At 43.5% G+C, this 26,107-nt stretch overlaps 1 protein-coding gene and 1 long non-coding RNA gene across 3 annotated transcripts in view; one reads left to right on the top strand and one right to left on the bottom strand.

The window, feature by feature from the left end:
- LOC118546020 (uncharacterized) overlaps nucleotides 1-17,954 on the bottom strand; it is a 98,433-nt gene extending 80,479 nt beyond the window's left edge. For both annotated transcript variants that reach the window (XM_078063900.1, XM_036108658.2), the window contains exons 1-3: nucleotides 17,715-17,954; nucleotides 17,394-17,583; nucleotides 3,569-3,653 (exon numbers count right to left, since the gene is read on the bottom strand). In XM_078063900.1, the coding sequence (XP_077920026.1) occupies nucleotides 3,569-3,653; nucleotides 17,394-17,583; nucleotides 17,715-17,731 (292 nt within the window). In that variant the 5' untranslated portion in view covers nucleotides 17,732-17,954. The remainder of the gene's footprint in view (nucleotides 1-3,568; nucleotides 3,654-17,393; nucleotides 17,584-17,714) is intronic.
- LOC144380351 (uncharacterized) overlaps nucleotides 17,495-26,107 on the top strand; it is a 109,783-nt gene continuing 101,170 nt past the window's right edge. The window contains exon 1 of the long non-coding RNA XR_013444487.1: nucleotides 17,495-17,633. This is a non-coding gene — a long non-coding RNA (uncharacterized LOC144380351). The remainder of the gene's footprint in view (nucleotides 17,634-26,107) is intronic.

Below are 26,107 nucleotides of genomic sequence, written 5' to 3'. Positions count from 1 at the left end.
TGCCTAAAACTCATCTTTGGAGTGATGGCCTCAGCCCCATATCCCTTTACTGTCCTCCCTGATGAGCTCAGGAAGGCAAGAAAAGTGGCAGGAGTAACCACTTCCCTACCCCTTTGGAACTTCACTGTCCCAACTTCTCTCCCTCCTTAGTATCTATCACAGTTCTAGTGCTCCAAGAAGAGATGAACAAAGGAGTAATAAAAATGGCTCACTCATTCCTTCATTTCACAATATGGCGGAGCCTATGTCATGCCAGGTGCTGGGCTGGCTGAAGCCCTCAGGGAGCTGCTCTTCACAACAGTGTGGCTTCCAGTCTCTTGCTCAGAGGGAAGCAGCTTTGTTAGCTTTCCCAGGCTCCTGCTCCTTCTCCTTTTCTCACTGCCCCTTCCTTCTCAAGGAAGTAATAAAGCTTCCTATTTAAAACTAAACAGGTCACAGTCACTAAGACCTCTGCTTGTGAACTTGTGGGGGAAGAAAAATGGATTAATCCCTGAAACTCTACTCCAACTCAGACATGAAGAGAGATTTGACTCAGAGTCTATTGGGAGGTCTCATAGGGAGATCTAGGGGTCCCTAAACACTGAAGCCCTTGGCCTAATTTCCTTGAAGCCTGGCTTAAAAAGAGGAATAGGTGTGGGGGCAGGTGACTCTCATGGGGTAGGTGCCACTGCCCGGATCTTGCTTGCCACAGATGACCTCACACACATGGGGACAGGCTTGGGGACAGGCTTGGGCTCAACCTGCCTTTGAAGCAGGTGATGGTTTGAATGGGTTTTAAGGGCTGCTGACACATCAACCACTACTTATTTCTGGGTATTTTCCTTCTTATCCTCACTATTCTTCTTACCCTCATCCCTCTTCCTTTCTCTCCTGGCTTCCCTGCTCATCTCTGTCCAGTGTCAGCTCTCATTCTCCTGCTGTATCTTTCCTCCTTGGATTACATGCAATTCAAAATGTAATCTAGTGTGTTCACTCCTTGATTCCGGGAGTCTCACTCTCTTCCAGAATCAAGTTGTAAATCTCTGCCCAGGCCCGCTTTTCTCCCAGTGAAACGGTCCCCTCAGCAACTTTAACCTCACCTAGTTGGTACTTACAGGCCACTGGCAGGTGCTCACCTTCCTCTTCTCCTGCTCCCCTGGGCTGAGCTCTCTCCCTAGAGCATGCTAATGTTGCTGACCAGGTTGGGGAGGCTGTTTCCTTAGGAGGAACACCTTGTGCCACAGTATTATGCTTTGTTCTCTGCTTCCTCCATCCCTGCCGCCCACTCCATTCAGACTGCAGCTGCCCCATCTACTGGCCACCCCACTCCCCACATATACATACAACCCTAGACCTGGAGCCTGCAGTGCCCCCTTCTGTCTAAAGAAGGTCCTGCGTTGTTCTTGCACATTCCCCTTCATTTACTGTTTGACCAAATCGATCCAAGGACCCAGCTTTTCTCCCATGCCCCAGGTCAGCATGCCGAGAAAGCTTAATGCAACCCACCACCCACCCCCAACCCCTAATGCCACTTAGGCATCAGGTTGTAAACAGATCAGAGTCTGTTTGAAAGATGGTGGTGGGGTGTCTCAGAGATAATGCAGACTATCCACACCTGACGATCCCCAGAGGTTGGCCCTTGTCTCCCTCCCTCACCTTGGCCCTGGATGCCTGCTGAGACACAGCTACCTTGCCTTAAAACAGAGGAAGAGGGGCGCCTGGGTGGCTCAGTTGGTTAAGCATCTGCCTTCGGCTCGGGTCATGATCTCAGGGTCCTGGGATCAAACCCCACATCTCCCTGTTCAGTGGGGAGTCTGCTTCTCCCTCTCCCCCTGCCCCTCCCCCCGCTTGTGTGCTCTCTTTCTCAAATAAATAAAATCTTAAAAAAAAAAAAAAAAACAGAGGAAGAATGTGCATGGTACCTAAATGTTCACTGGTTAGCTTTTGCTAAGATGCAAGAGAACAAGGAAAGAAATGAGGTAGCTACCCCCTTGACACCCAGCAGTGTTTGGTCCAGTTGATCCAAACGTTGGTATTCTGCAAGGGGGGAGGTGGCTGTGGTCTAACACCTGAAGTCCCATATACCCAGCCTCTCTTACTCAAGAGTTTTGACCTCTTCCCTAGGGAATCCACCTAAACGAGGCACTGCTGTCTTTATAGGGTAAAATTATTGAAAGAGCCTGCCTTCTGCCCTCTCCACTCCAGCTTCCCAGTCCCCAGATGCACACTCACCTTGGAACCTGTGCACTATGGCTTATCCCCTCACACTCTGCAGGGAGCAATGGAGCCAAGAGAAATCAATCAAGTGACCCACCTCCAAAGTTCAGGGCCTATCGCAATGGCCTTGGCTTTCAAGATGGCTCCCATGCCAAACATAGTGGCCCTAGCTGTCTACCTTCAGGTACCAAATCCTCACAGCTGTGTGTTCTTTAGGGTTGAGGCAATGAGTATTCAAAAGAACTCTATCTGTTTGCATAAATGTGAACCCTTAGCATTCATTAATTCTTTAGAATTGGTATCTAGTTCAACCTCCTATAGAACCTCTATTGAATGTACCCTTTCTTTTGTCGGCCATTGGTTTAGGTTTCCTGGGTGTCCCCTGGGCCAGAGAACATCACTCCTGTTCTGCGGACACAGAATATGTTTTACTGTCCCTTAAAGCTGGGTGGTCCAGGCTAGTTGCCCTTTCCAAGGGGAAGGCTAGGAGGGAATATAGGAAGAAACTGACTTGTGGGCTTCCTGGGAGTTTGTGCTTCAGTTTCCTTGTGATTTCTCATCTATGCTCTCAAGATCTGAATGCTAGGCCAAAGACTTTGGATTTTATGTGAAAGTTAAATAAAGCCATCAAAACTTCCTGCAGTAATCAAGCTAGATTTATAAAGATCATGCTGATTGTGGTGTGTTGAATAGACAGGAGGGACTGACACTGGCATTAGGGAGACCAGAGGTTGGGAAGTCGCTGCAGTAATTCAGCAAGATTCCCAAGGCCTGATCTTGGGGGCCCATGATCAATGGAGAGATAAGATGTTGTCTGGAGGTAGAGCCAATAAAACTTGGTGAGAGTTGAAGGCTTAGGGATGAGGGACAAGCACCTGGGGCCTGGGCAGGCAAAGCAGACTGGATAAAGATCATGTGCTCGGTTTTTAACAAACTGAGTACGGTGAGTGCCCAGGGTGCAAAGAATGTGTGTTCAAGTGCCCTCCCCCTAGAGCATGACAGTACAGAAAATTCTAGCTTGAGAAGCATAGGACCCTATGGTCCACACACCTATTTCTGTGGGTAGTGCTCCTCCAGTCACACTAGGGAATGTGCCTCAGCTGTGGTACCCTCATAAGAGAGTGTAGAGAGGGCAGAAGGCCTCTTGCACATTGAAGCCAGAGAAGTGGGAGAAACTCCAGGGTCAGAGCAAAAGGCCTGAGAATTGGCATCCCAGCGGTGCTCCACTGCAGGTCAGGAAGGTGGCATCTGGAGAGACAAGTGTAGAGCCTGGAGGTACGCCACTGGTCAGCTTACCTGGTGGGACTGGTTTGCTGTGTCCCAGCTCTATTCAACTTAATACATAGATCTCAAGTATCTAGAAGTGGCTTACCTTCAAAATTTGGACTCAGACGAACATCATATCCTGTCAGCATCCTGTCCCAAACCTTCTGAACCAATTTCATTTGTAGTTTTTGCTGAAACAGAGAAGTCACTGGCTATCAGCAAATGCCACATTGTTTTTCAGGCAACAAACAGCAGAGGTCACCCCAGCTGTAAATTTTCCAGGGCCTTCCCTTCCCCTGTATACATGCAAGCATATAGAGTCACATGTGTACACACCCTCTCTCCCACCCACCTCTTTTCCCACAGGGAGTTAGCCAGAAGCACAGCAATGAGGCAGACTTCTCCTTCTTCCTCCTCAGCTTTTGTCCAGACGGCGGGGCACAAAGCCTGGGTCCATGTTACCAGGCAGGATGACAGGGGAGCAGCAAGCATTCTGGGAATTGGGGAGTGGAGGAAGCCGGCAGGTGTCAGCCCTCAGAAAAATGTCTTACTTCAACTCCCTAAAGAGCCCCACCTCGCAATCAGCATGGACACAGCTCTCCAGGTTGGTTGATTGACCCAGGAGAAGTAATCTTCCACCCTTGGCGTCCTCTTGAGCTGTGGTAATCAGTTTACGTTCTCCAACTCAAAGTCACATTTCCCCTACCTGGGACGGGACTGGGCATTTTGTTATTAAATTCATGTCAATCTTGCTCTTGTACACCTGTTTTCAGGGCATACGGCATATGACATAAAGAACCTTTTGATCCTCACCCAACAAAGCCATTTCAGATTCTTGGGCTTCAGGGCTGTCTTCTCAAAGAGATTCATCCTGGGATCTGGCACCTCTCACTAATCATGTGCATTCTACCTGGAGATGTCTTGGGTGAGTATGAATAAGTACCTAGCTGTAGCCCACAGAGAACTGGTGCGATATTGTGATTTATAAGAAATATACATTTGGTCATTCAGATGACCAAAATATATTTCTCACATGTATCTGGTCTTCCTCCTCAGTTCCTGGTTCAAAGCTCCCCAAACCCTTGGAATTTCCTAAGTGTTGAGAGTGGCAGAAGTGTCTCTTGTTATGTGAATGAGGTGACTTTTGGAAGCACCTAAAGATGGGCTGTTTGCCAAGAGAATCAACCATGTGATTAGAGGGCTGAAACTTCCAGTCCCACTCCCCTGACCTCCTGGGAGGGGAGAGGGGCTGGTGGTTGAATCATGAGTCATTGGCCAATGGTTTAATCAATCACAGCTATACAATGAAGCCTCCATAAAAACCCAAAAGGACAGGGTTTGAGAGTTTCTGGGTTGGTGAACACGTGGAGATTTAGGGAGAGTGGTGGGTCTGGAGAGGGCATGGAAACTTGGCACCCTTTCCCCATACCTTGTCCTAGGCATCTCTTCCATTTGGCTGTTCCTGAGTTATTTCCTTTTATATCTAGTAAGTAAGGAGGAGCCCTTTTTCAAGAGCCCAGCAGTGTGTATTCTGAGAACCAAAATGAGTGCTTTGGTCATTACAATAAGATCTGGGACTCCAAAGGGCATAAGGAGCTTCCTGTTGAAGACCTTACACTGTGACCTTAATACAGTTGATCCTCATTATTTTGCAAATTCGTCTACTTGCAAAAAAAATCTCTGAGTTCTGTGAACCTCTGTAGCAAATAAATCAAACCCTAGGAGAGGGCTGTGGTAACGTTTCCTTTATAGGCAATCAGTCAGAAGCACAGGTAACAACCTGGACTTGCGAATGGCATCTGGTGTGGGGGGAGGGCAGTCTTGTGGGACTGAACACTTCACCTGTGCAATCTGATGCAGTTGGTAGATAGTGTCACAATTGAGCTGCTGGTGTCTAAGAATTGCTTGTTAGCATGGCGGGGTAGCAGAGGGAAACCACCCCAGATGTTTGGATTGGGCCCAAGAACCTAATTTAGCTGGCCTTTCGAAAAGGCTCTGAGATATTCACCCAAGGCACCTGAGACCTTCAGTGAGGCCATTCCGCCCCCCCACACACACACAAAAGGGGCTTTTGAATAAGAACAGGCCCTGAGCATCTCTAGGACACTTGGGATCTTTCACATGTTGGCCAAGGAACATCAGTGCCTACAAATCTGTGTGTGTGTGTGGGGGGGGGGTGTTTCACTAGCACACTCTTGTATATGAGATTGTGGACAATGCAGAGCTGCTGCCTGGAACCTTGCCCAACTCCCTTTTCTTCCCCCTGGGTACATGTTCTTTTCTGGTTTGCCATTTGAAAACTTATCCCAGATTATCTTCAATCACAGAATTTCATTTTGCAATATTTCAAAGTATGTACAGGAATTATTCCTGAATTAAAGCAATGTATTCCCACCTGTTTCCAATCATACATTACCCATGTGCCAATGCTCAGCATCTTGTGGCCACAACAAATACATATTTCTGCGTGATCTGCAGGCAAATAGCTGACTGTTTAACAACTCTTCGGGTATCTACAGACCTAAACTTAAATAAAACACAGAAAAAAACCTGTATCTTCAAAAGTTTCACAAGAGTAAGTACAAAAGTATACCGATCTCAGGCCACATGAATATACTTCCATAGATTGCACTGTCCGGGGCTAATAATTTCCACTGGTAACATTGAATAGGGTCCCACAGGCTCTCAACACACACACACACACACACACACACACACCTGAACCACACACACACACACCTGAAAGTGGGCTAAAATCTGTCCTCAAACAGGTATCTCTCATGTCTATGTTTTGTGTTTTGCCCATTGCTCTGTACCCCCATTTTGATCACCTCTTATTCACCCCATTAAGGGGGAAAGGATTCTTTCTTATGGTGGTGAGGATGGCCAAACACACAACACCTGACACTGGATAAATGCAAGGACAGCAATGTATCAGTCACATACACTCACAGTCTGAGAAAGGAGGACACAACACACCAGAGAATGCTGCACTCGAGTTGCACTCAAGAAGCAGAGTGAACAACCAGGATCTTTAGGAGGCAGGCTTTGTAGTGTCGAGGACAGAGTACCTCTGGTTTCCAGGGGAGGATGCTATTGGCTTTTGGAATACTTCCACAGCTGGCAGGGAACTGAAACCCTCTAGCTAGGGATAAGCTAGAACCACACCTGGTCTGTTTACTAAGGAGGGTTGTTTAGCTAAGAGACCTTATCCACATGCACAGCATAGGGAGGAGAACTTCGGTTAGACCATTTGAGGTCTTTCTAATTTTACCAGATGTCAAGACAACATAGAACATGAATTTTAGTCCCTGTACCATAATTGAGTCCTTGATGCCTTCACATCAGGTTAAACCTTGGTGTTGGGCGCCTGGGTGGCTCAGTTGGTTAAGCGACTGCCTTCGGCTCAGGTCATGATCCTGGAGTCCCTGGATCGAGTCCCGCATCGGGCTCCCTGCTCGGCAGGGAGTCTGCTTCTCCCTCTCACCCTCCCCCCTCTCATGTGCTTGCTCTCTCTCATTCTCTCTCTCTCAAATAAATAAATAAATAAATAATCTTTAAAAAAACAAAAACAAAAAACCTTGGTGTTAACTAAGACTTTTAGGGAGTAGTGGTGCCTCCCTAGGAAATGGAATAGTCACTTGCCCAAAAGAGAGAGGGCCACATGGTGAGGCAGTCATCGAAAAACATGAACTTTAAAGGTGCCCTCCTTCATGGCTAATAAAGGCTACTGTGCGACACTGGTGTAGTGAGTCCTTAGGGGACATGAATTTAGGCTAAACAATGCTTATAACAATGTCTGTAGAGGAGGTCTATTTACCACTTCTGTAACTTAAGTAGGAGTTCTTTGAGGAGCCAATTACACCTGTCAATTAAACAAGAAGCTTGAGGCCAATAGAAGAGTTGTAAGTTCCACTTACTGCCTTTTTCAAGAGCCCAGCAGTGTGTATTCTGAGAACCAAAACAAGTGCTTTGGTCATAACAATAAGATCTGGGACTCCAAAGGGCATAAGGAGCTTCCTGTTGAAGACCTTACACGGTGACCTTAATACAGTTGATCCTCATTATTTTGCAAATTCGTCTACCTGCTAAAACTTATTTGTAACCACAAAATCAACACTCAGCACTTTTGTGGTTATTTGCAAACATGTGCAGAGTGGCAAAAAATTTGAGTCATCTGACCCACAAGTTCTCACCTAGGTTTAGACAAAGCAGCACTCCAGCTTCTTACTTCACCTCTTGTACGTACGGTAAACAAGTGACCTTTCAACAGTATATTTAGTGCCATGTTGTTCACATTTGTGTGCTTTTTGTTAGTGGTTTCACTGTTTAAATTGGCCCCCAAGTGTAGTGCTGACAAACTGTCGAGTTTTCCTAAACACAAGAAGGCTGTGATGTGCTTTGTGGAGAAAATACACATTTTAGGCATGAATTAGAGTGCTGTTATCGATGAGTTCAATGTTAATCATTAACAATATGTTAAATATCAATTTAAATGAATCAACAATATATACAAAATAAGATGTCTTTAAACAGAAACACACATAAAACAAGTTTACGTACTGATTGGTGGATGAATATGTTGTTATGACTAGAGGCTTACAGGAACCTAACCCTCTATTTCTCCTAGGAGCAACGGTTTCCTATTCACTAATTCTGTGCTCATGGTGACCTTTACAGGACATAACTACCACAAATAACAACAATCGACTGTATATGTAGAGACATCTGTTATCCTCTGAATTAGTCTGCTAGGGCTGTCATAACTAAATACCACAGATTGGGTGGCTTAAACAACAGAAATTTAGTTCTATAGACTAGAAGTCCAATATCAAGGAGGTAGCAGGGTTGGTTTCTGATGAGACCTCTGTCCTTTTTAGATGGCTGTCTTCTATGTCCTAGTATGGCCTTTCCTTTGTGTGAGTGTGGAGGGGGAGAGAGAGAGAGAGAGAGAGAGCTCTCTGGAGCCTCTTCCTTGTCTTATAAGGACCCAATCCTATTAGATTAGGGCCCCACGCTTATGATCTCATTAAACGTTAATTACCTCCCTAAAGGCCATAGCTCCAAATACATTCACATTGAGGGTTAGGGCTTCAACATATGAACTTGTGGGGGACCCAATTCAGTCAATAATGTCTTGATTTATATTTTGGGTATCTGTGAGACAAGGGATTCCCAGAGTTCTGTACCCCAAAAGGGGTAACTCTTAGACAGTGGCCCAAGAGTTTATAAAAATGTGCATCTGGGGCCATTTGATGGCCAGAGCATCCAGTGTTAAGATGACTACCTGAACTTTGGCCAAATGTGCTGACACTTTTGTCCTGTCTTTTATCATGGACATCCTGGTTAAGGGACGGGAAGCAGTAATATCTATGATGGTGACAATACCATCTGCAGTGTACAAACTCCCGGTGTTGTTAAATCAGTTGATTGCAAGGGGCTCCTCAGGTAGCCAAGAGGTTGCTGAGGGGAGTGGGGGTTCTTGCACCATCATGGCATCTGGTAAGGGAGCAAGGACAGATAAGACCATGCCCTCCTACAAGAGAGATTTGCTAGAGGGCTCAGATTTGGCTCCATCCTGTATTGAGGAGGCCTCACTAGCCATGCTGAGGTTGTGGGGTGCTGGTTCCATGACCCAAGGCATCCTGGGCAACAGTGTACAGAGGGTCACAGGCTCAGGGTCTGTGAGAGACTCTACTTTGAGGATAGCTCAGTATGTGGCCAGCAATTGCCATTCTAATGGCATATAGTGCAAGGCCAAGACAGGCAGTTTCTTGCATCAGAAGCCCACAGCCAATTTATCTGTTGTCCAACCCAACATCATGGGTGGTCCAAAGACTCCATGGAACATGAGAGGAGGTTACTAAAGCCTCTATAATGAAGGAACCTCTCAAGATACTAACAAGAGTGTCCACTGATTTAGATTTGGACAGACTCCACAGTCTTGTTTTTTGGAGGAGGCTTTTATCATTGCATTGTACAAATTCTTTCAGTAAATTTTGGATTTCCAATTGGATTAAACTGTGGACCTTTGTTTCAATTTAATTTGTTTCCTCCCTCTTTTGGGTTCTTGGACCTAATTTCAACATGTGGAGTTTGGTGCGGGGGGGGGGGGCTTCCCCACGCACTATCAAGCAAATTTCAGATACCAGCACAGTGTCCAGTCCAACTCAATTCTGACACTATCTAGAGATAGCATCAGATCCCACAGGTTAAGGTTCAGTCTACAAGACTGCCCCCCACCACTTCAGATACCCGTTGTTACCTGTTACACCCAGGTTGTTACCTGTGCTTCTGACCAACAAGCTACAGACCAAAGGTTCCCATGACCCCCTCCTGGGGTTCGATTATTTGCTAGAGCAGCTCAAAGAAACCCATTTACTCACTAGATAACCAATTTACTATGAAAGGATATGACTCAGGAATAGCCAGATGGAAGGGATGCATAGGGCAAGGTATGTGGGAAGGGGTGGGGAGCTTCCATGATCTCTCTAGGCATGCCATTCTCCCAAAATCACATGTTCACCAACTCAGAAGCTCTCCAAACCCTACCCTTTTTGTCTTCACAGAGGCTTCATTATATAGGCATAATTGATTAAATTGTTGGCCATTGGCTATCGATTCAACCTCCAGCCAGCCCCTCTTTCCTCCTTGGAGCTCTGGGGTGAGAACAGCCCTCTAACCACATGGTTGGTCCTTGAGGCAAGTAGCCCCCATCCTTAAGGTACCTAAGGGCTTTCCAAAAGTCACCTCATTAACATAACAAAAGATAACCTTAAAGCTCTTACCACAGGAAATTCCAAATGTTTTAGGTGCTGTGAGACAGAAACCACGACAAAGACCAAATACATATGAGAAATATTTTGGTCATCTGAATGACCAAATACCTATTCCTTACAAATCACAATATCACACTCGCCTGTACTCAGGTTTGTTGCACTCTTTTTTTTTTTCATTCTTTCATTCTTTTTACTTGTTTGTCACTGGATATACTCTGTTCCAGGGGGTTCCTCTCTACTCTGCTCATATTTATACATTTCTTCATCCAGAATCAGAATCATTGGGGTTAGGGGCTTCCTCTACAGCAATGGTTGCTTTATCGGCACTGGATAGGGGTTTTACATTGGGAGAACAGTTTAATAGTAAATGCTTTTCCCCCCCTTTCTCATCCATTCCTGGGCCACAAGCCACCATGGATGTGCACTTCAATAACCTTGGGTGTCAGGAGAGAATGCAGGCAGCAGCAAGGGAAGCGACAGCACAGGAGATATGCAAGCTCACTACCCTGTCCAGAACAACGACTATTAAAGCAACAAGGGGTACCATGCTTAATTAGTTCTCCCTGTGGTTAGGAGTCCCCTTCCTATCTGCAAACCTAATAAAGGGCCATCCCAGAGGTACACAATCACAATGACCACATGGCTGGCTGCCCCAAGTAACCACAGTGGTCACCAGGTTAGAAGCAGTGGTCACTGCCTAACAAGTCACTAATCCAACCACTGGGATGAAGGACTCAAGTGCTGGCCATTTAGGATGCTGTGATGTTGCCACCTTTACAGGTGGGAGCCTCAGAGACCTTCTGGTGCACACAGCCCAAACTCAAAGACACTTAATACTAAGATCTGGTCAATTAACTATAATTCTTATCTTAAGGGGAGAGTGTTTCAGGGAAGGAAGAGACGGCAACACTCAACAAAAATAACACAGTGCCACGCAGGCCAGAGCACAAGCCCACCAGCGATTGGTGGTCCTGTCCCAGGCAGCCTTCACTGTATCACGGCACAGTCAGTCAAGGAGCAGCTAGTAAAAGCTGACCAGCTCCCCCTTGATTGTGGTTGGATCATCATGTGTGTGATGACAATGGTTTTAATCACCTCCTCTTCACCCCTTTAATGAGGGCGGGAGTCCCACCCTAGAGTTATGAGGATGGCTAAACACACATCACCCAACTCTAGACAGAAAAGAGCAACAGTCACATACGTTCACTGTCTCAAAGAGGAGGGCATTGCATACCATGCAGGACACAGGAGGGTTGCACTCTGAAATAGCATGAATCAGAAGGATCCGTGAGAGGCAAGCTTTTTTTGTAGTATTAAGAGGGTGAGGTACCCCCTGCTTCCTTTCTTCCTTCCTTCCTTTCTTGTTTTTCTCAGAACCAAATTAGAACACTGTGAACCAGGGGCGCTAGCTCAGTGGGTTAAGCATCCAACTCTTGATTATGGCTCAGGTCATGATCTCAGGGTCCTGAGATTGAGCCCCGCCTGCTTAAGATTAAGTCTCTCTCTCCCTCTCCCTCTGCCCCTTCCCCCCACATGCACACACACGTGCATGCACATGCTCTGTCTTAAAAAACAAAAACTGTGAACCTAAAATTAAATAGACTATATGGTAAGGAGTGCACTTGTTGTGATGAGCACAGGGTGATACATGGAAGTGCTGAATCACTATATTGTACACCTGAAACAACATTTGTTGGAGTTGTAAATTAGAGACTTTAGTGGTCTTCCTTTTAGCTGAATCATCTAGGGTGTGGGTGAGCTGATTTGCTAAATTAATTGAACCTGGAGTGGACATAGTTTCCCATTCCATCTTGTTCCTTTTTAACTAGGAAAGAAAGACCCCAGTTCAGCCCATTCACAACCATAGAATTAAAAGCTACTCCTGTGGATTTGACATTTAAAAGACCAGAATTTTCTCCGAAAACAATTTGGAACCAGCTATAATAATTATGCATGGGCTCACTGGGCTTCTGGGTACAAGCCTGAATCTTATTCCAGTCAACAGGTTTTGGCTAAGCCCTAAGAATAGGCTGGTAATTTACAACTCCTACAAAACAAATGGAGGCCCCTAAACAAAACCAAAACGCTCCTGATCTTTGTCATTATTGCAAAAAGCCAGAGCATTGGAAAAAAGACTGTTATTAAGCTTAAGCACTCCAAGTGCCTTCCATGCTTTAACCAACTTTTCCAAGTGCCCTCCACCTAACTCCCAATGACGGAACTCCAAGGAATTGCAGGGGCTTTTCCCAATCCTGCTCTTAACCGGCTTAGAGAAACAACTCTCCAGATAAAGAATGAATCTCTCTCTGTCCTTACAGACACTGGACCTACGCCCTTGGTGCTCAACTCCACTGTTACCAAATAGCCCCTGCCTCTAGTACTAATATGATTCAAATGGGAGGAGGGTGTCAAATAAACCTCAACAAGTTCCTGTCTCTAAACTTATCCCCTTTTGTTTAGGCCCTCTGAGAGATACCCACCCCTTTTTCCTTAGTTTCTCTGCCTCTATTCATTTATTGGGCCGGGATTTCTTGGAGAAATACCGTGCTAGAATTTCTTTCTCTCAAAAGGGGGAAATAAATTCTATAATTTGACAACAACGACAAAAATAGCCAACTAGGTGAAGCAAATGAAATTTTTAAAAATTATTATGTTCAGTTAGCCAACATATAGTACATCATAAGTTTCTGTTGTAGTGCTCAATGATTCATTAGTTGCGTATAACGCCCAGTGCTCATCCCAACACGTGCCCTCCTTAATACCCATCACCCTCTTACCCCATCCCCTCACTCCCCTCCCTTCTGTAACCCTCAGATTGTTTCCTGGAGTCCAGAGTCTCTCATGGTTTGTCTCCCTTTCTGAACCTTTAATGTCATTTATTTGTTCCATCTCTGATGACACTAGAGCTAGTTGTAAGGATACTAATCATTTGTCCCCTTTTCACAGGAGGACAGCATCCGTCTGATTTTTAGCCTTAAAGGGACACAAGGTCTCCAAGGAAAAACTGCAGTTTGTTCAAATTCAAATTCGTTATTTAGGGCACCTAATCTCGGAACAAGGGCTACTCGTAGATCTAAGTAGGTGTCATAGAATCCTGAACTTCCCCAAAACTAAGTGGCAATTACAAGGTTCTCTCAGGTGGGCTGGCTGTCTAGTGTCAGAAATGGATTTTGAACTTTTCTCTCATGGCTCAGCCTTTACATACATTACTAAAGAACACCAAACCTGACCCCATTAACTGGGAAGCTCAGGATGTCCTAGTTTTTAATACCTTAAAAGAAAGCTTAATAAATCTCCCTGCCCTTGGACATCCCAATTACCAACTTCCTTTTTTCCCTTTTATATATGAAAGGGAAGGGAATGACCTTGGGGGTATTCAACCAAAAACATGGGGACCACCACCAATCCATAGGGTAATATAGCCAACAGCTAGACCCTGTGGCATGAGGATACCTCCCTTGCCTCAGAGCCATTCCTGCCACAGCCCTTTTAGTTAAGGCCACTGAAGGAATAGTCATGGGGTCCCCTCTAACCATCTTTGTGCCCCACGAAATAGAAGCCTTCCTAAATTCTAATGACTGTGGATGGGGTTCTGTCCAGGATCTCAGAACAATAAACAGCACTGTTATGCCTCGTCACCTTGCTTTCCCAACCCTCATGCTCTATTAGCCTCCAGCCCTACCTAAATTCTTAGCATACTCAACACCTTTCAGCCAGTCATCTCACTGCCTATGAAATCCTCTTGCTCCCAGCTCCTCACATAATTTTCCTCACTGTAATAACCTTAACTCCACTACTCTTCCCTCCTCTAGGACAATACTCCAGACAGTACTGTTTGATTCTGACAGAGCACCTCCTGACTCCGTGATGACTTACAGGAAACTCCTTTGGTTGATGCTAATTTGTCATGGTTCACTGGCAGTTCTTACTTGGAAGGTGAAAATGGCAAATATGGTGCTGGATAATTCCAACTCCCTCTGAAGTAACTGAAGCAGCATCTTTGCCTTGGGCTACTTCAGCACAAGGCGAGCTATATCCACTCACAAGGACCAGAAAGACTCTCTTCAACCCTTATCAGGTGCTGCTAACCAACCCCTGGGCTGCCGAATTCCAAGGAACAGACTTTTGGATTCCTGTGTCACTTCTAAAAAAAGCACCAAGGGCGCCTGGGTGGCTCAGTCAGTTAAGCATTTGCCTTTGGCTCAGGTCACCATCTCAGGGTCCTGGGATCTAGGCCCTCGGCCCAGCATCGGGCTCCCTGCTCTGCCTCTGCCCTTCCCCCCCACTCGTACACTCTCTCTCTCACTCTCTCTCTCTCAAATAAATAAATAAAATCTTTTTAAAAAACTTTAAAAAAAGGGGCTCCTGGGTGGCTCAGTCATTAGGCGTCTGCCTTCGGCTCAGGTCACGATCCTGGAGTCCTGGGATCGAGCCCTGCATCGGGCCCCCTGCTCAGTGGGGAGCCTGCTTCTCCCTCTCCCACTCCCCCTGCTTGTGTTCCCTCTCTCGCTGTCTCTTTCTCTCTGTCAAATAAATAAATAAAATCTTTAAAAAAATAAATAAAACTTCAAAAAAAAAACCAATAAAATAAAAACATAAAGAAAGAAAGCACCAAACACTGACTGGACCTGCACACCAACTGGTGACCCAAAAATAAAGATTTCCAGGAATTGAAGCAGATGGCAGCTGAAGGAAATAGCTTTGTCAAGATGACAGGACCAGGCCAGGCATGTATATACCTTCTTTCCCTTGCTTGTGCTCTTTCTTTGCCCTCTCTTTCTGGGAAAGACAATGCCCTTATCTACATTTCCAATCCTTTGCAAAAGGGGGAAACCTCTCTGACTGTTGGATCTATCACAAGAAGTTTCAATCTGTTCACGATGTCAGAGATCCCGTGGTATTATCTACAACTAATTTCTTTCTAGGCCCAAATGCCGCTGTTGATTACACCCAAAAGCCTAGAGTTGTTAATTAGCGGGTGGGCCTATTGTGACCAGGTGTTCGCACACTGGAATACAGTATGACTATCCCTAGTCATAATCATACTACCTCAGTTACATCCCTCCATCTTTGCCAGGTTCACTCCCCCGGGTTCTTTTCCTTCTTGAACTGTGATCTGTCTCCCCCAGGTTCTTTTCCTTATAGAACTGTGATCTGTCTCCCTTCACCCAAGGGAAATACAAATAAGTTTATCCCTCTTTGCAAGGTTTTTAGAAAAGATCCCTTTAGGAAAAGATGGGATTCTCACAGAATGTCATCCCAACTCCTCCAACCCATGGCTTCAAAGGCTCAGTCAGGAAATTTCCACTTAAGGATTCTATCGATAACCAGACCTTAGCTAGAGTCTTCTATGTTCCACCTGGTTTTGTTGGCAATGGACAGCATTTCCTATGGGCATACAAATGCTTAGACAGCTGGCAACTTGGAAGTCAATGTTACTGGGGCATTTGATATTGTTCCTGTTAACATCCATAACAAATCAAGAGACTTCCCATTGGTCTGTCTCATTAGGCCTCCAGAGCCATCTTAAATGGGAATTTCTAGGAGGCATACATGACCCCTGGTTTGCTTCCACAGGGAGAGATTTACTTCCTTGGATTGTAGTAAATGCCAAAGAACACATGATCAGATATCTTCCCCTAACATTAGGAGAGCTGGCCAATTCCACAGCCAATTCCAAAGCAATAGCATTCCACCAACTATCACTTGACTCATTGACTAACGTAGTTTTGGACAATTGTATAGCCCTTGATTATCTACTTGCTGAACAAGGTGTCTGTGCAATAGCAAATACCACCTGTTGCACGTTGATAAATATCTCTGGAAAAGTAGAAATTCAATTACACAAGATCAGGGAACATGTGCATTGATTACAACAGATCTCACCTAATGACCCCTTATCTTTTGATCTATTTAGCTGGGTTTGGGGTCTTGGTTTGGAACCATCCTATAAACTGCATTTGTCATATTACTTTTAATTCTGCTTGCATAATTATTTTTAAACTTTACCTGTTGCCTATCAAATCTCTGCAGAAGTAATGCATCAAATAGGGTGATGCTAGCTCTGCCCTTTGAGATGATCTCCAATGTTTATGACCTTGATAAGACATAGACTTTAGATGGGAAGTGACTGATAGTTCTCCCTTCTACCCTTCCTTGCTCCTCAAATGTGGCCTCGATTTCCAATCATTATGCACATTCTCTCCAATGTGGGCCAATGACAACCAGGAAAGATCTTTCCTGGTACCGAGAGACAAACCACTAAATTTGAAAATTCTGACTCTTGATCAGCAATACTTTCGAGGAAAGATCTTGATTAAAGGGGGTAAATGTGAAAATAAATAAAGAAAACATCATTTAAAATGGAGTCAGGAAGCCCCAGAGGGGGACCTCTCAAGTACACACCTCACTGCAGCCTACACAACCAGCAGGAAGAAGGAAGATAATTACATTGACAAGAGAGGGCACTTTTCACATGTCTTTAAGAAAAGGAAGACCCCTCCCTGCCCTAGCAACAACCCACTAATCACCACCTGCAGTCAGTGAGAAACCTTGCCCATCCTCAGATTGCCCCCCATCTTCTCCAGTCAACTTTTGTCCAGAACCCTCCCCAATTTCTTCCTAAAACCTAATAAAAGCTGACCTTCCCTTTGTCTCTTCGGACTTGCTTACGGTTTGCCATAGCTTGCTTGTCACAAATTGCAATTCCTCTGCTATTCCCAAATAATCTCATTCTTTTACTTAAATAAATTTGCTCTTTGCTCTGTTTGAAGTTAACACCCCACAACCCTCACCCCTCCCCCCCACACACACACACAGGGCCAATGCCCATGACTGCAAACTGCCTGGGACGTTAGTCCCTGGGGATGGATGGGTGGACCCTGGGGTGATGGTATACCCAACCCCCTGCTATTTGGGCACACACTGAAACTGGGTGCTTTCAGGTGCCACTGTAACATACGGGCTGAAACACAGGACTCCATCTCGACTGGCCACCCTCATTACCACCACAAACCCCTTCAGGGACTGACAGGCTGGGTGCATTAACAGGGGCTCAGAAGCCCAGGTCCAAGCGTCCCCCAGCCAACCCCCACCAAGAGACCGCCCACTCGCCCCTCCTGCCAGCTCACGGTAGCCTAGCGACCAGCTTACCAATAAAAGAGGGTCCAAGACGACGCTGGGAACGTTGGAGGAGGATTCATTACAGGTCAAAGTGGAATTTCGAGGTGGGAGGTGGGAGGTGGGAGGCGGGGGATGGGGGCTTCGCCCTCCAGGAGCCAGGTCCTGAAGAACAGTCGGAAGACAGCGGCTCCCAGCAAGCCCGGGATAGCATAGCTGAGACCTACGGAGAACAAGAGAGAAGGCCGCGGATCAGGAAAAGGACAGAGGGAGGTGAGCGAAAAGCAAGAGGCGAGGGGGAGCTGGGGGGAGGGAGGCGGCGGAGGGGGCACTAGCTCTTCCGCAAAGAGTCACCTGTAAGAGCTGAGCATAGAGGGCAAAGGGGAGCAGAAAGCGCGGGCGTCGCCCAGGAGCCCAGAGCCCCGCGCGGCGAGAGGAGCAGCCACGCAGGAGCTCTACTCCACGCCGCGCCCACGGGACCGGTCCGCCGCTTTGACTTACGCTCGGTCTGAAGCCAGTCCCAGCGGCAACTGGGTGGGCATTGAGCCGGGAGCGCCGCTGGCTCCGCCCACTCCATGGCAGCGCCGACCTAGCCAATCGTGCAGATGCCAGGAGCCATACACAAAGACGAACAATTCTGCCACCTTCCCCAACTAGGGCGCTGCCCAGTCCTTTGCTCTTAAAGGCATCAGCAGTCCCTCCTGGGCCAGCTCCAGCACCTTGACTGCTGGAGGGTTGGGCCAGGGTCGGCTGCTTGACGTAACCTTCTCTCCGCGTCCCCACCCCTCGCAAAAATGCAAAATTTGCTTTTCTCTTGGAACAGCTTGTGCCCAAGAGGTTGCTTTTTGTGGTGAAGGAAGTGCTGTGATTTGACTGCCCTGGCTGAATCTGCATTCTGAATGAGCTAGACTCTTAGGGGAAGCAGGAGGTACCAGACTGCTGGTCATTCCCAGACGCTTGAGCCTCCAATAAACCTAAGTGCCTCGCCTCTGGGTGGAGTGGAGGAGGATCAGCAAATACATTTTATGATGGGGCTCTGGCCACAGCAGGAGTGACCCTTTTCAGTAGGACAGAAATTGGAGCACCCCCCGCACACACACACAAACTAGAGGATACAGAGTTGGAGTGTTCTTGGCTGACACCAAAGAAGGGGAAAAGAAGGCATGAAAAGAAGCCTGGCATTTTGACTAGAGGGCATTTATTCTTTCCACTACCCTGAACGTAGATAGTCCAGTGGGATAGAAGGATATCGGAGAATGAGAAAATGCCTCCATTCATTACCCTCTGTCCTTCCCGTCTCAGGTCCAATTTGAAACAAGTTTAGAAAGAGGCCTCTTCAGAGCACACAAGCCAGATGGGCATTCAACAAATAGAATTCAGTCCCGTTCACCAGCTTTGAACCTCTTAAGGCATGCCATTTAAAAGTGTTGAAATCAAAACAGATTTCAAGTTCACTCTTGGTTAACTAGAACATTCCAGTAGAAACATTGTTCCCTTTCTCTTTCCTTCAGTATTTAGTAAATGAGTTGGAAATGCTTGTGGCCAGCATATTGCAAAGTTTCGGTTGTGTGGAACTCCTGGGGGTAGATGTTTGGCACAGCTAAAGATTTAACTCTTTACCCCACCTCAACAACCACCCACACGTTTGTGGAGTTTTTGTTTTTGTTTTTGTTTTTGTTTTTGCCAGTTTAGAATCATTTTTAAAACATATCTCAGAATTTCCTGCCTTCTTGTAGCCAGCAGAGCACCCTAGCACCTTTGTTTCCCCTCTCCTTTTCCCCCTCTTTTTCCTTCCATTGCCACAAACGCTTCCTTCCCACATGGGTGCAAGATTAGGAAAAAAAAAAAAAAAGGTGGGAACATCACTAACCATCACATACAGGAGTGGGTCAGTCAGGCCCACCCCTCCTGCTCTTAATCCTTCCTCCCTTGTCCCTGGTCACTCAGGCATCCTTGTAGAGACAATTCTTGCTTAGGAAAAATGGAACGGCCATTTGGGTAATTTTGCCAAGCACCTGAATTGTACACGTGGGGACACTGAAGCCTAGAGAAGGAAGAGGAGTTGGCTCAAGGTTACATAGTGGCAAAGGCCAAAACTAGAATCCTATTTCTGGGTTGGCCTAGTTCCAGAACTGTTTTTTCAGTGAAAAGTTGGTTTTGACTGGTATTTCAGGCAACCGCCAGCAGATGGGAGTAGATTTGTTTGCAAGCCCGTTTTTTCCTAGCACCCTGGAACAAACTCCACAATCAGTGCCACATTTGTCAAAGGAAGCAAGCCTAAATTTTTTTCCCCCTAGGAGTCCTTGTGACTATAGTGATTGCTAAAAACTTGAATGCAATAGTTAATTCACTTTCAGAGCTTACATTTCAGACTCACATGAAAGCCCAAAAGGCAATAAGAAATATATAAAAGCCAGTATAATTTGTATGTGTTGAGCTTTTGTCTAGGTAATTTATTAGAATATACATAAATACCCAGACTGGATGCACTTAAACCTGAATATGGGATCATGGTGTAAAGTAAAGGGCACTGACCTAGGAGTTAGCTCATCTGTATTCTGACCCAGCTCTGCCACATTACAGTGAGTATTCCAGTTTGGCTGGAGTGTATGGTGAGTTGGGAGGTAAGATAAGAGGTAAAAAAAAAAAAAAAAAGGGTAAGAATCAAAAGAATAGGGAGCACCTGGCCTAGTGAGTACACAGTAAATACCTACTCAGTGAATAAGTAAAGCAAAAAAGAGTTTCAGATCTGATTGTCCAAACTAAGGAATTTGATTTCTGTTTTAGCTTCAACAGTAAGGTTTTGAAGGATTTGTGCAGGGGAAAAGACACAATAAGGAAGAAACTTTCAGTTACTTTGTGAAGGAGAAGCTGGAGGGAAGAGAGAGACTGGGGATTAGGAGAGCAGTAAGGAGGATATTGTACACCTCTGCTTCTGGTAATGGCAGACTGAGTAATTTGGACTAGCCATCCCGAATAAGGACAACTAAAAAAAAAAAAAAAACTAGATGAAATATAACAAGAAATGACCTTCATTAAGAGCTAAGAAATAATGAGGCTAAAATCTAGAAGACAAGGACCAAGATAGAAATGTCCAGCACTCAAAACCACTTTTGCCCAAGGGCACTTGCTGAATCCAGAAGAAAGTATTGTGGAACTGAGCTGTGGTTTTGATGACCTCATGGGCAAAGGGGACAAAAAGTGGAAGCCCACATCCCAAATGAGTAGATCTAATAAGCCACTTAGCCACTTTAGGCTGAAACTATGTGGCTACCCCTTCAGGATAATGGTGAACCAGAAGGAACAAGCCTTTGCATGAACTTGCATCCAGGATAACCCATTACAAGGGTGCTCCAAGGAACCTCAGTTAAACTTGGATTAAAGTAGCCTTGGACAGGTACTGTTGCCAGGCATGTGTCAACAGCACGTGAAAATACTCCCTGCAGAAAGATTCTGTCTTTCTAGGCCTGAAATCTGTCTCACAGATAATTTTTCAATAATACAGTAGCACATAGAGATAAGTAGGCACACAAAGAAAAATGCATTGTGACAGCCAGAAGAAAAAATAGACAATGAAAACAAATTCAGAGACTTCGGTTATCAGAATTATGAGACACAGACTGTGGTTTACTGTAGTTCAAAAAAGAAAAAATAAGCTTTAAAATGTCTGCAGGGAACAGAAAAATCCTAAAAAGCCACATAGTCAATTTGAAAAACCATCAAATTGTATATCTAGAACTAAAAAATATAATGATTGAGAATTCAGTGAATGTGTTTAACAGAAGAGGAACACAACTGTTAGACAAGGATAAGTACAATGAAGAAAAATAAACTTAAGAATTATTTTTTTAAGTTTTTACTTTAATTCCAGTTGGTTAACATACAGTGTTATATTAGTTTCATGTATACAATATAGTGATTCAACACTTTAATACGTCACCCAGTGCTCATCACAACAAGTGCACTCCTTAATCACCATCACCTATGTAACCCATCTCCCCATCCACCTTCCCTCTGGTAACCATCAGATTGTTCTCTATAGTTAAGAGTCTGTTTCTTGCTTTATCTTTCTCTCTCTTTTTTTCCCCTTTACTCTTTTGTTTCTCAAATTTCACATATGATGAGGTCATATGGTACTTGTCTTTCTCTGACTTATTTCACTTAGCATAATACTCTCTAGCTCTATCCATGTCATTGCAAATGGCAAGATTTCATTCTTTTTAGGGCTGAGTAATATTCCATTGCATATATGTACAACCTATTTTTTATTCATCTATCCATGGACACTTGGGCTGCTTCCATGATTTGGTTATTGTACATAATGCTGCTATAAACATAGGGGTGCATGTATCCCTTCGAATTAGTGGTTTTGTATTCTGTGGGTAAATATCCAGTATTGTGATTCCTGAATCATAGGGTACTACTATTTTTAACTTTTTGAGGAATCTTCATACTGTTTCCCAGAAAGTGGCACCAGTTTGTATTCCCAACAACGGAGCAAAAGGGTTCCTTTTTCTTCATGTCCTCATCAACACCTGTTGTTTCTTATATTCTTGATTTTAGCCATTCTGACGGGGTTGAGGTGATAATCTTACTGTAGTTTTGATTTGCATTTCCCTGATGGTAAGTGATGATGAGCATCTTTTCATGTGTCTGTTAGTCATCTGGATGTCTTCTTTGGAGAAATGTCTGTTCATGTCTTCTGCCCATTTTTTAATTGGATTTTTTTTGTTTTTTGGGTGGTGAGTTGTATAAGTTCTTTATACACTTTGGATATTAACCCTTTATTGGATATGCCATTTGCAAATATCTTTTCCCATTCTGTAGGTTGCCTTTTAGTTTAATTGATTGTTAACTTTGCTGTGCAGAAGCTTTTTAATTTGATGTAGTCCCAATACTTATTTTTTAAAATTTTTTTAAAGATTTTATTTATTTATTTAACAGAGAGAAAGAGAATACAAGCAGGGGGGAGCGGCAGGCAGAGGGAGAGGGAGAAGCAGGCTCCCCAAGGAGTAGGGAACCCGCTATGGGGCTCGATCCCAGGACCCTGGGATCATGACCTGAGCCGAAGGCAGTCACTTAACCAACTGAGCCACCCAGGTGCCCCTGATGTAGTCCCAATATTTATTCTTCATTTGTTTCCCTTGCCTCAGGAGACCTATCTAGAAAAAAAATGTTATGGCCAGTGTCTCAAAGAAGTTACTGCCTATGTTCTCTTCTAGGATTTTTATGCTTTCAGGTGTCACATTTGGGTCTTTAATTTATTTTGAGTTTATTTTTGTGTATGGTTTAAGAAAGTGGTCCAGTTTTCATTCTTTTGCATGTCACTGTCCAGGTTTCTCAACACCATTTGTTGAAGAGACTGTCTTTTTCTCATCAGATAGGCTTTCCTGCTTTGTCGAGGGTTAATTGACTATACAGTTGTGGGTTTATTTCTGGGTTTCGTATTCTGTTCCATCAATCTCTGTGCCTACTTTTGTGCCAGTACCATACTGTTTTGATGACTACAGCTTTGTAATATAACTTGAAGTCCAGAATTGTGATACTTCCAGCTTCGCTTTTCTTTTTCAAGATTGCTTCGGCTATTCAGGGTTTTTGTGGTTCCATATAAATTCTAGAATTGTTTATTCTAGTTCTGTGAAAAATGCTGTTGAGATTTTGATAGGGGTTGCATTCAATGTGTAGATCGCTTTGGGTAGTACAGACATTTTAATTTTGTTCTTCCAATCCATGAGCATGGAATGTCTTTCCATTTCTTTGTGTTGTCTTCAATTTCTTTCATCAATATTTTATAGTTTTCGGAGTACAGATCTTTCCCCTCTTTGGTTAGGTTTATTTCTAAGTATCTTATTATTTTGGGTGCAATTGTAAATGGGATCGTTTTCTTAATTTCTCTTTCTGCTGCTTCATTATTGGTAAATAGAGATGCAACAGATTTCTGTACAATGATTTTTGTATCTGTGAATTTACTGAGTTCGTTTATCAGTTCTAGCAGTTTTTTGTTGGAGTCTTTTGGGTCTTCTTTATATAGTATCATGTCATCTGCAAGTAGTGAAAGTTTTACTTTTTCCTTGCCAATTTAGATTCCTTTTATTTCTTTTTGTTGTCCAATTGCTGTGGCTAGGACTTCCAGTACTATGTTAAATAACCGTGGTGAGAGTGGACATTCTTGTCTTGTTCCTGACCTTAGGGGAAAAGCTTTCAGTTTTTCCCAATTCAGTATGATGTTAGCTGTGGATTTTTCATATATGGCCTTTATTATGTTGAGGCATCTTCCCTCTAGAACTACTTTGCAGAGGGTTTTTATCATGAATGAATATTGTACTTTGTCAAGTGCTTTCTCTGTGTTTTTTTGAAATGATTGGATGGTTCTTATCCTTTCTCTTATTGATGTGATAATATATTACGTTGATTGATTTGCCAATATCGAACCACCCTTGCAAGCCAGGAATAAATCCCACTTGATTGTGGTGAATGATTTTTTTAATGTATCATTGGATTTGGCTTGCCAATATTTTGTTGAGGATTTTTGCATCTATGTTCATCAGAGATATTGGCCTCTAGTTCTCTTTTTTAGTAGTGTCTTTATCTGGTTTTGGTATCCGGGTAATGCTGGCCTCTTAGAATGAGTTTGGAAGTTTTCCTTCCTTTTCTTTTTCTTTTTCTTTTCTTTCTTTCTTTTTCTTTTTTTTGGAATAGTTTGAGAAGAATATGTATTAACTCTTCTTTATATGTTTGGTAGAATTTGCCTGTGAAGCTATCTGGTCCTGGACTTTTGTTCATTGGGAGTTTTTTGATTACTGATTCAATTTCATTGCTGATAATCGGTCTGTTCAGATTTTCTATTTCTTCCTGTTTAGTTTTGGTAGTTTATTTATTTCTAAGAATTTATGCATTTCTTCTAGGTTTTCCAATTTGTAGTCATATAATTTTTCATAATGTTCTCTTCTAATTGTTTATATTTCTGTGGTGTTGGTTGTTATTTCTCCTCTCTCCTTTGTGATTTTATTTTTTTGAATCCTTCCCTTTTTTGCTTCATCAGTCTGGCTAGAGGTTTATCAATATCATTGATTTTTTTCAAAGAACCAGCTCCTGGTTTCATTGATGTTTTCTATTTTTTTTTTTTTACTATGTGTATCGTTTATTTCTATTCTAATCGTTATTATTTCCTTTCTTCTGCTGGTTTTAGGTTTCATTTGTTGTTCTTTTTCTAGCTACTTTAAGTATAAGGTTAGGTTGTTTGAGCTTTTCTTGCTTCTTGAAATAGGCCTGTATTGCTATATACTTCCCACTTAGGACTGCTTTTGCTGCATCCCAAAGGTTTTGAACCATTGTGTTTTCATTTTCATTTGTTTCCATGTACTTTTTAATTTATTCTTCAATTCCCTGGTTGACCCATTCATGGTTTAGTAGCATGTTATTTAACCTCCATATACTCGTGGTCCTTCCAGATTTTTTCTCATGGTTGATTTCTAGTTTCATAGCATTGTGGTCAGAAAACATGCATGGTATGACTTTGATCTTCTTGAATTTGTTGAGGCTTGTTTTGTGGCCTAATATGTGATCTACTCTGGAGAATGTTCTGTGCACACTTGAAAAGAATGTGTATTCTCCTGTTTTAGGATGGAATGTTCTGAATATATGTTAAATGCATCTGATCCAATGTGTCATTGAAAGCCAGATTCCCTAGTGATTTTCTGTTTAGATGACCTGTCTGTTGTTACAGGTGGGGTGTTAAAGTCCCCTACTATTATTGTATTATTATTGGTTAGTTCCTTTATGTTTGTTGTTAACTGTTTTATGTATTTGGGTGCTCCTATGTTGGGTGCATAAAAATTTAGAATTGTTGTATCTTCTTGGATTGTCCCCTTTATGATTTTTGTGTTTCTTGTTATAATCTTTGTTTGAAGTCTATTTTGTCTGATATAAGTATTGCTACTCTGGCTTTCTTTTGACATACATTTGCAGGATACATGTTTCTCCATCCCCTTACTTTCCACCTGCAGGTGTCTTTAGGTCTAAAAGGAGTCTCTTGTAAGCAGCATATAGATGGGTCTTGTGTTTTTTTTTTTTTAATCTATTCTGTCACCGTGTGTATTTTGATTGGAGGATTTAATCCATTTACATTCAGAGTAATTATTGATAAATATATATTTATGGTCATTTTTTACTTGTTTTGTAGTTGTTTCTGAAGATTTTCTCTGATCCTTTGTTGATTTTTTTCTCATGCTTTACTGATTTTCTTTAATGGTATATTTGGATTTCTTTCTCTTTATTCTTTGTGTATTTATTAGTGTTTTTTGATATATGGTTACCATTAGGTTTGTATATAACCTCTTCTGCATATAGCAGTCTATGTTAAGTTGATGGTTGAGTAAGTTTGAACCCATTCTTTTCTCCTTTCCTCCCCACCTATTAGGTATATGTTATTATATTTTATATCCTTTTTTGTGAGTTCCTTCAGTGATGTTTTTATGGAAATATCCATTTGTACTGCTTTTGTGTTTCATATCTTTATACTGTCACTTTTGGTCTCTCTTTTCCACTCAAAGTGTCCCCTTTAATATTTCTTTCAGGGGTGGTTTAGTGGTCATGAGCTCCTTTAGTTTTTGTTTGTCTAGAAAACTCTTTATCTCTCTTTCTTTTCTGAATGATAGCCTTGCTGAATAGAGTATTCTTGGCTGCAGATTTTTCCCATTCAGCACTTTGAATTTACCATACCACTCCCTTAGGAGAGAATTATTAAA

This window comes from Halichoerus grypus, chromosome X, assembly GCF_964656455.1.
Source record: "Halichoerus grypus chromosome X, mHalGry1.hap1.1, whole genome shotgun sequence".
Lineage (NCBI taxonomy): Eukaryota > Metazoa > Chordata > Mammalia > Carnivora > Phocidae > Halichoerus > Halichoerus grypus.
The sequence above is the reverse complement of the archived record's forward strand: the minus strand, read 5'-3'. Positions and strand labels throughout refer to the sequence as shown.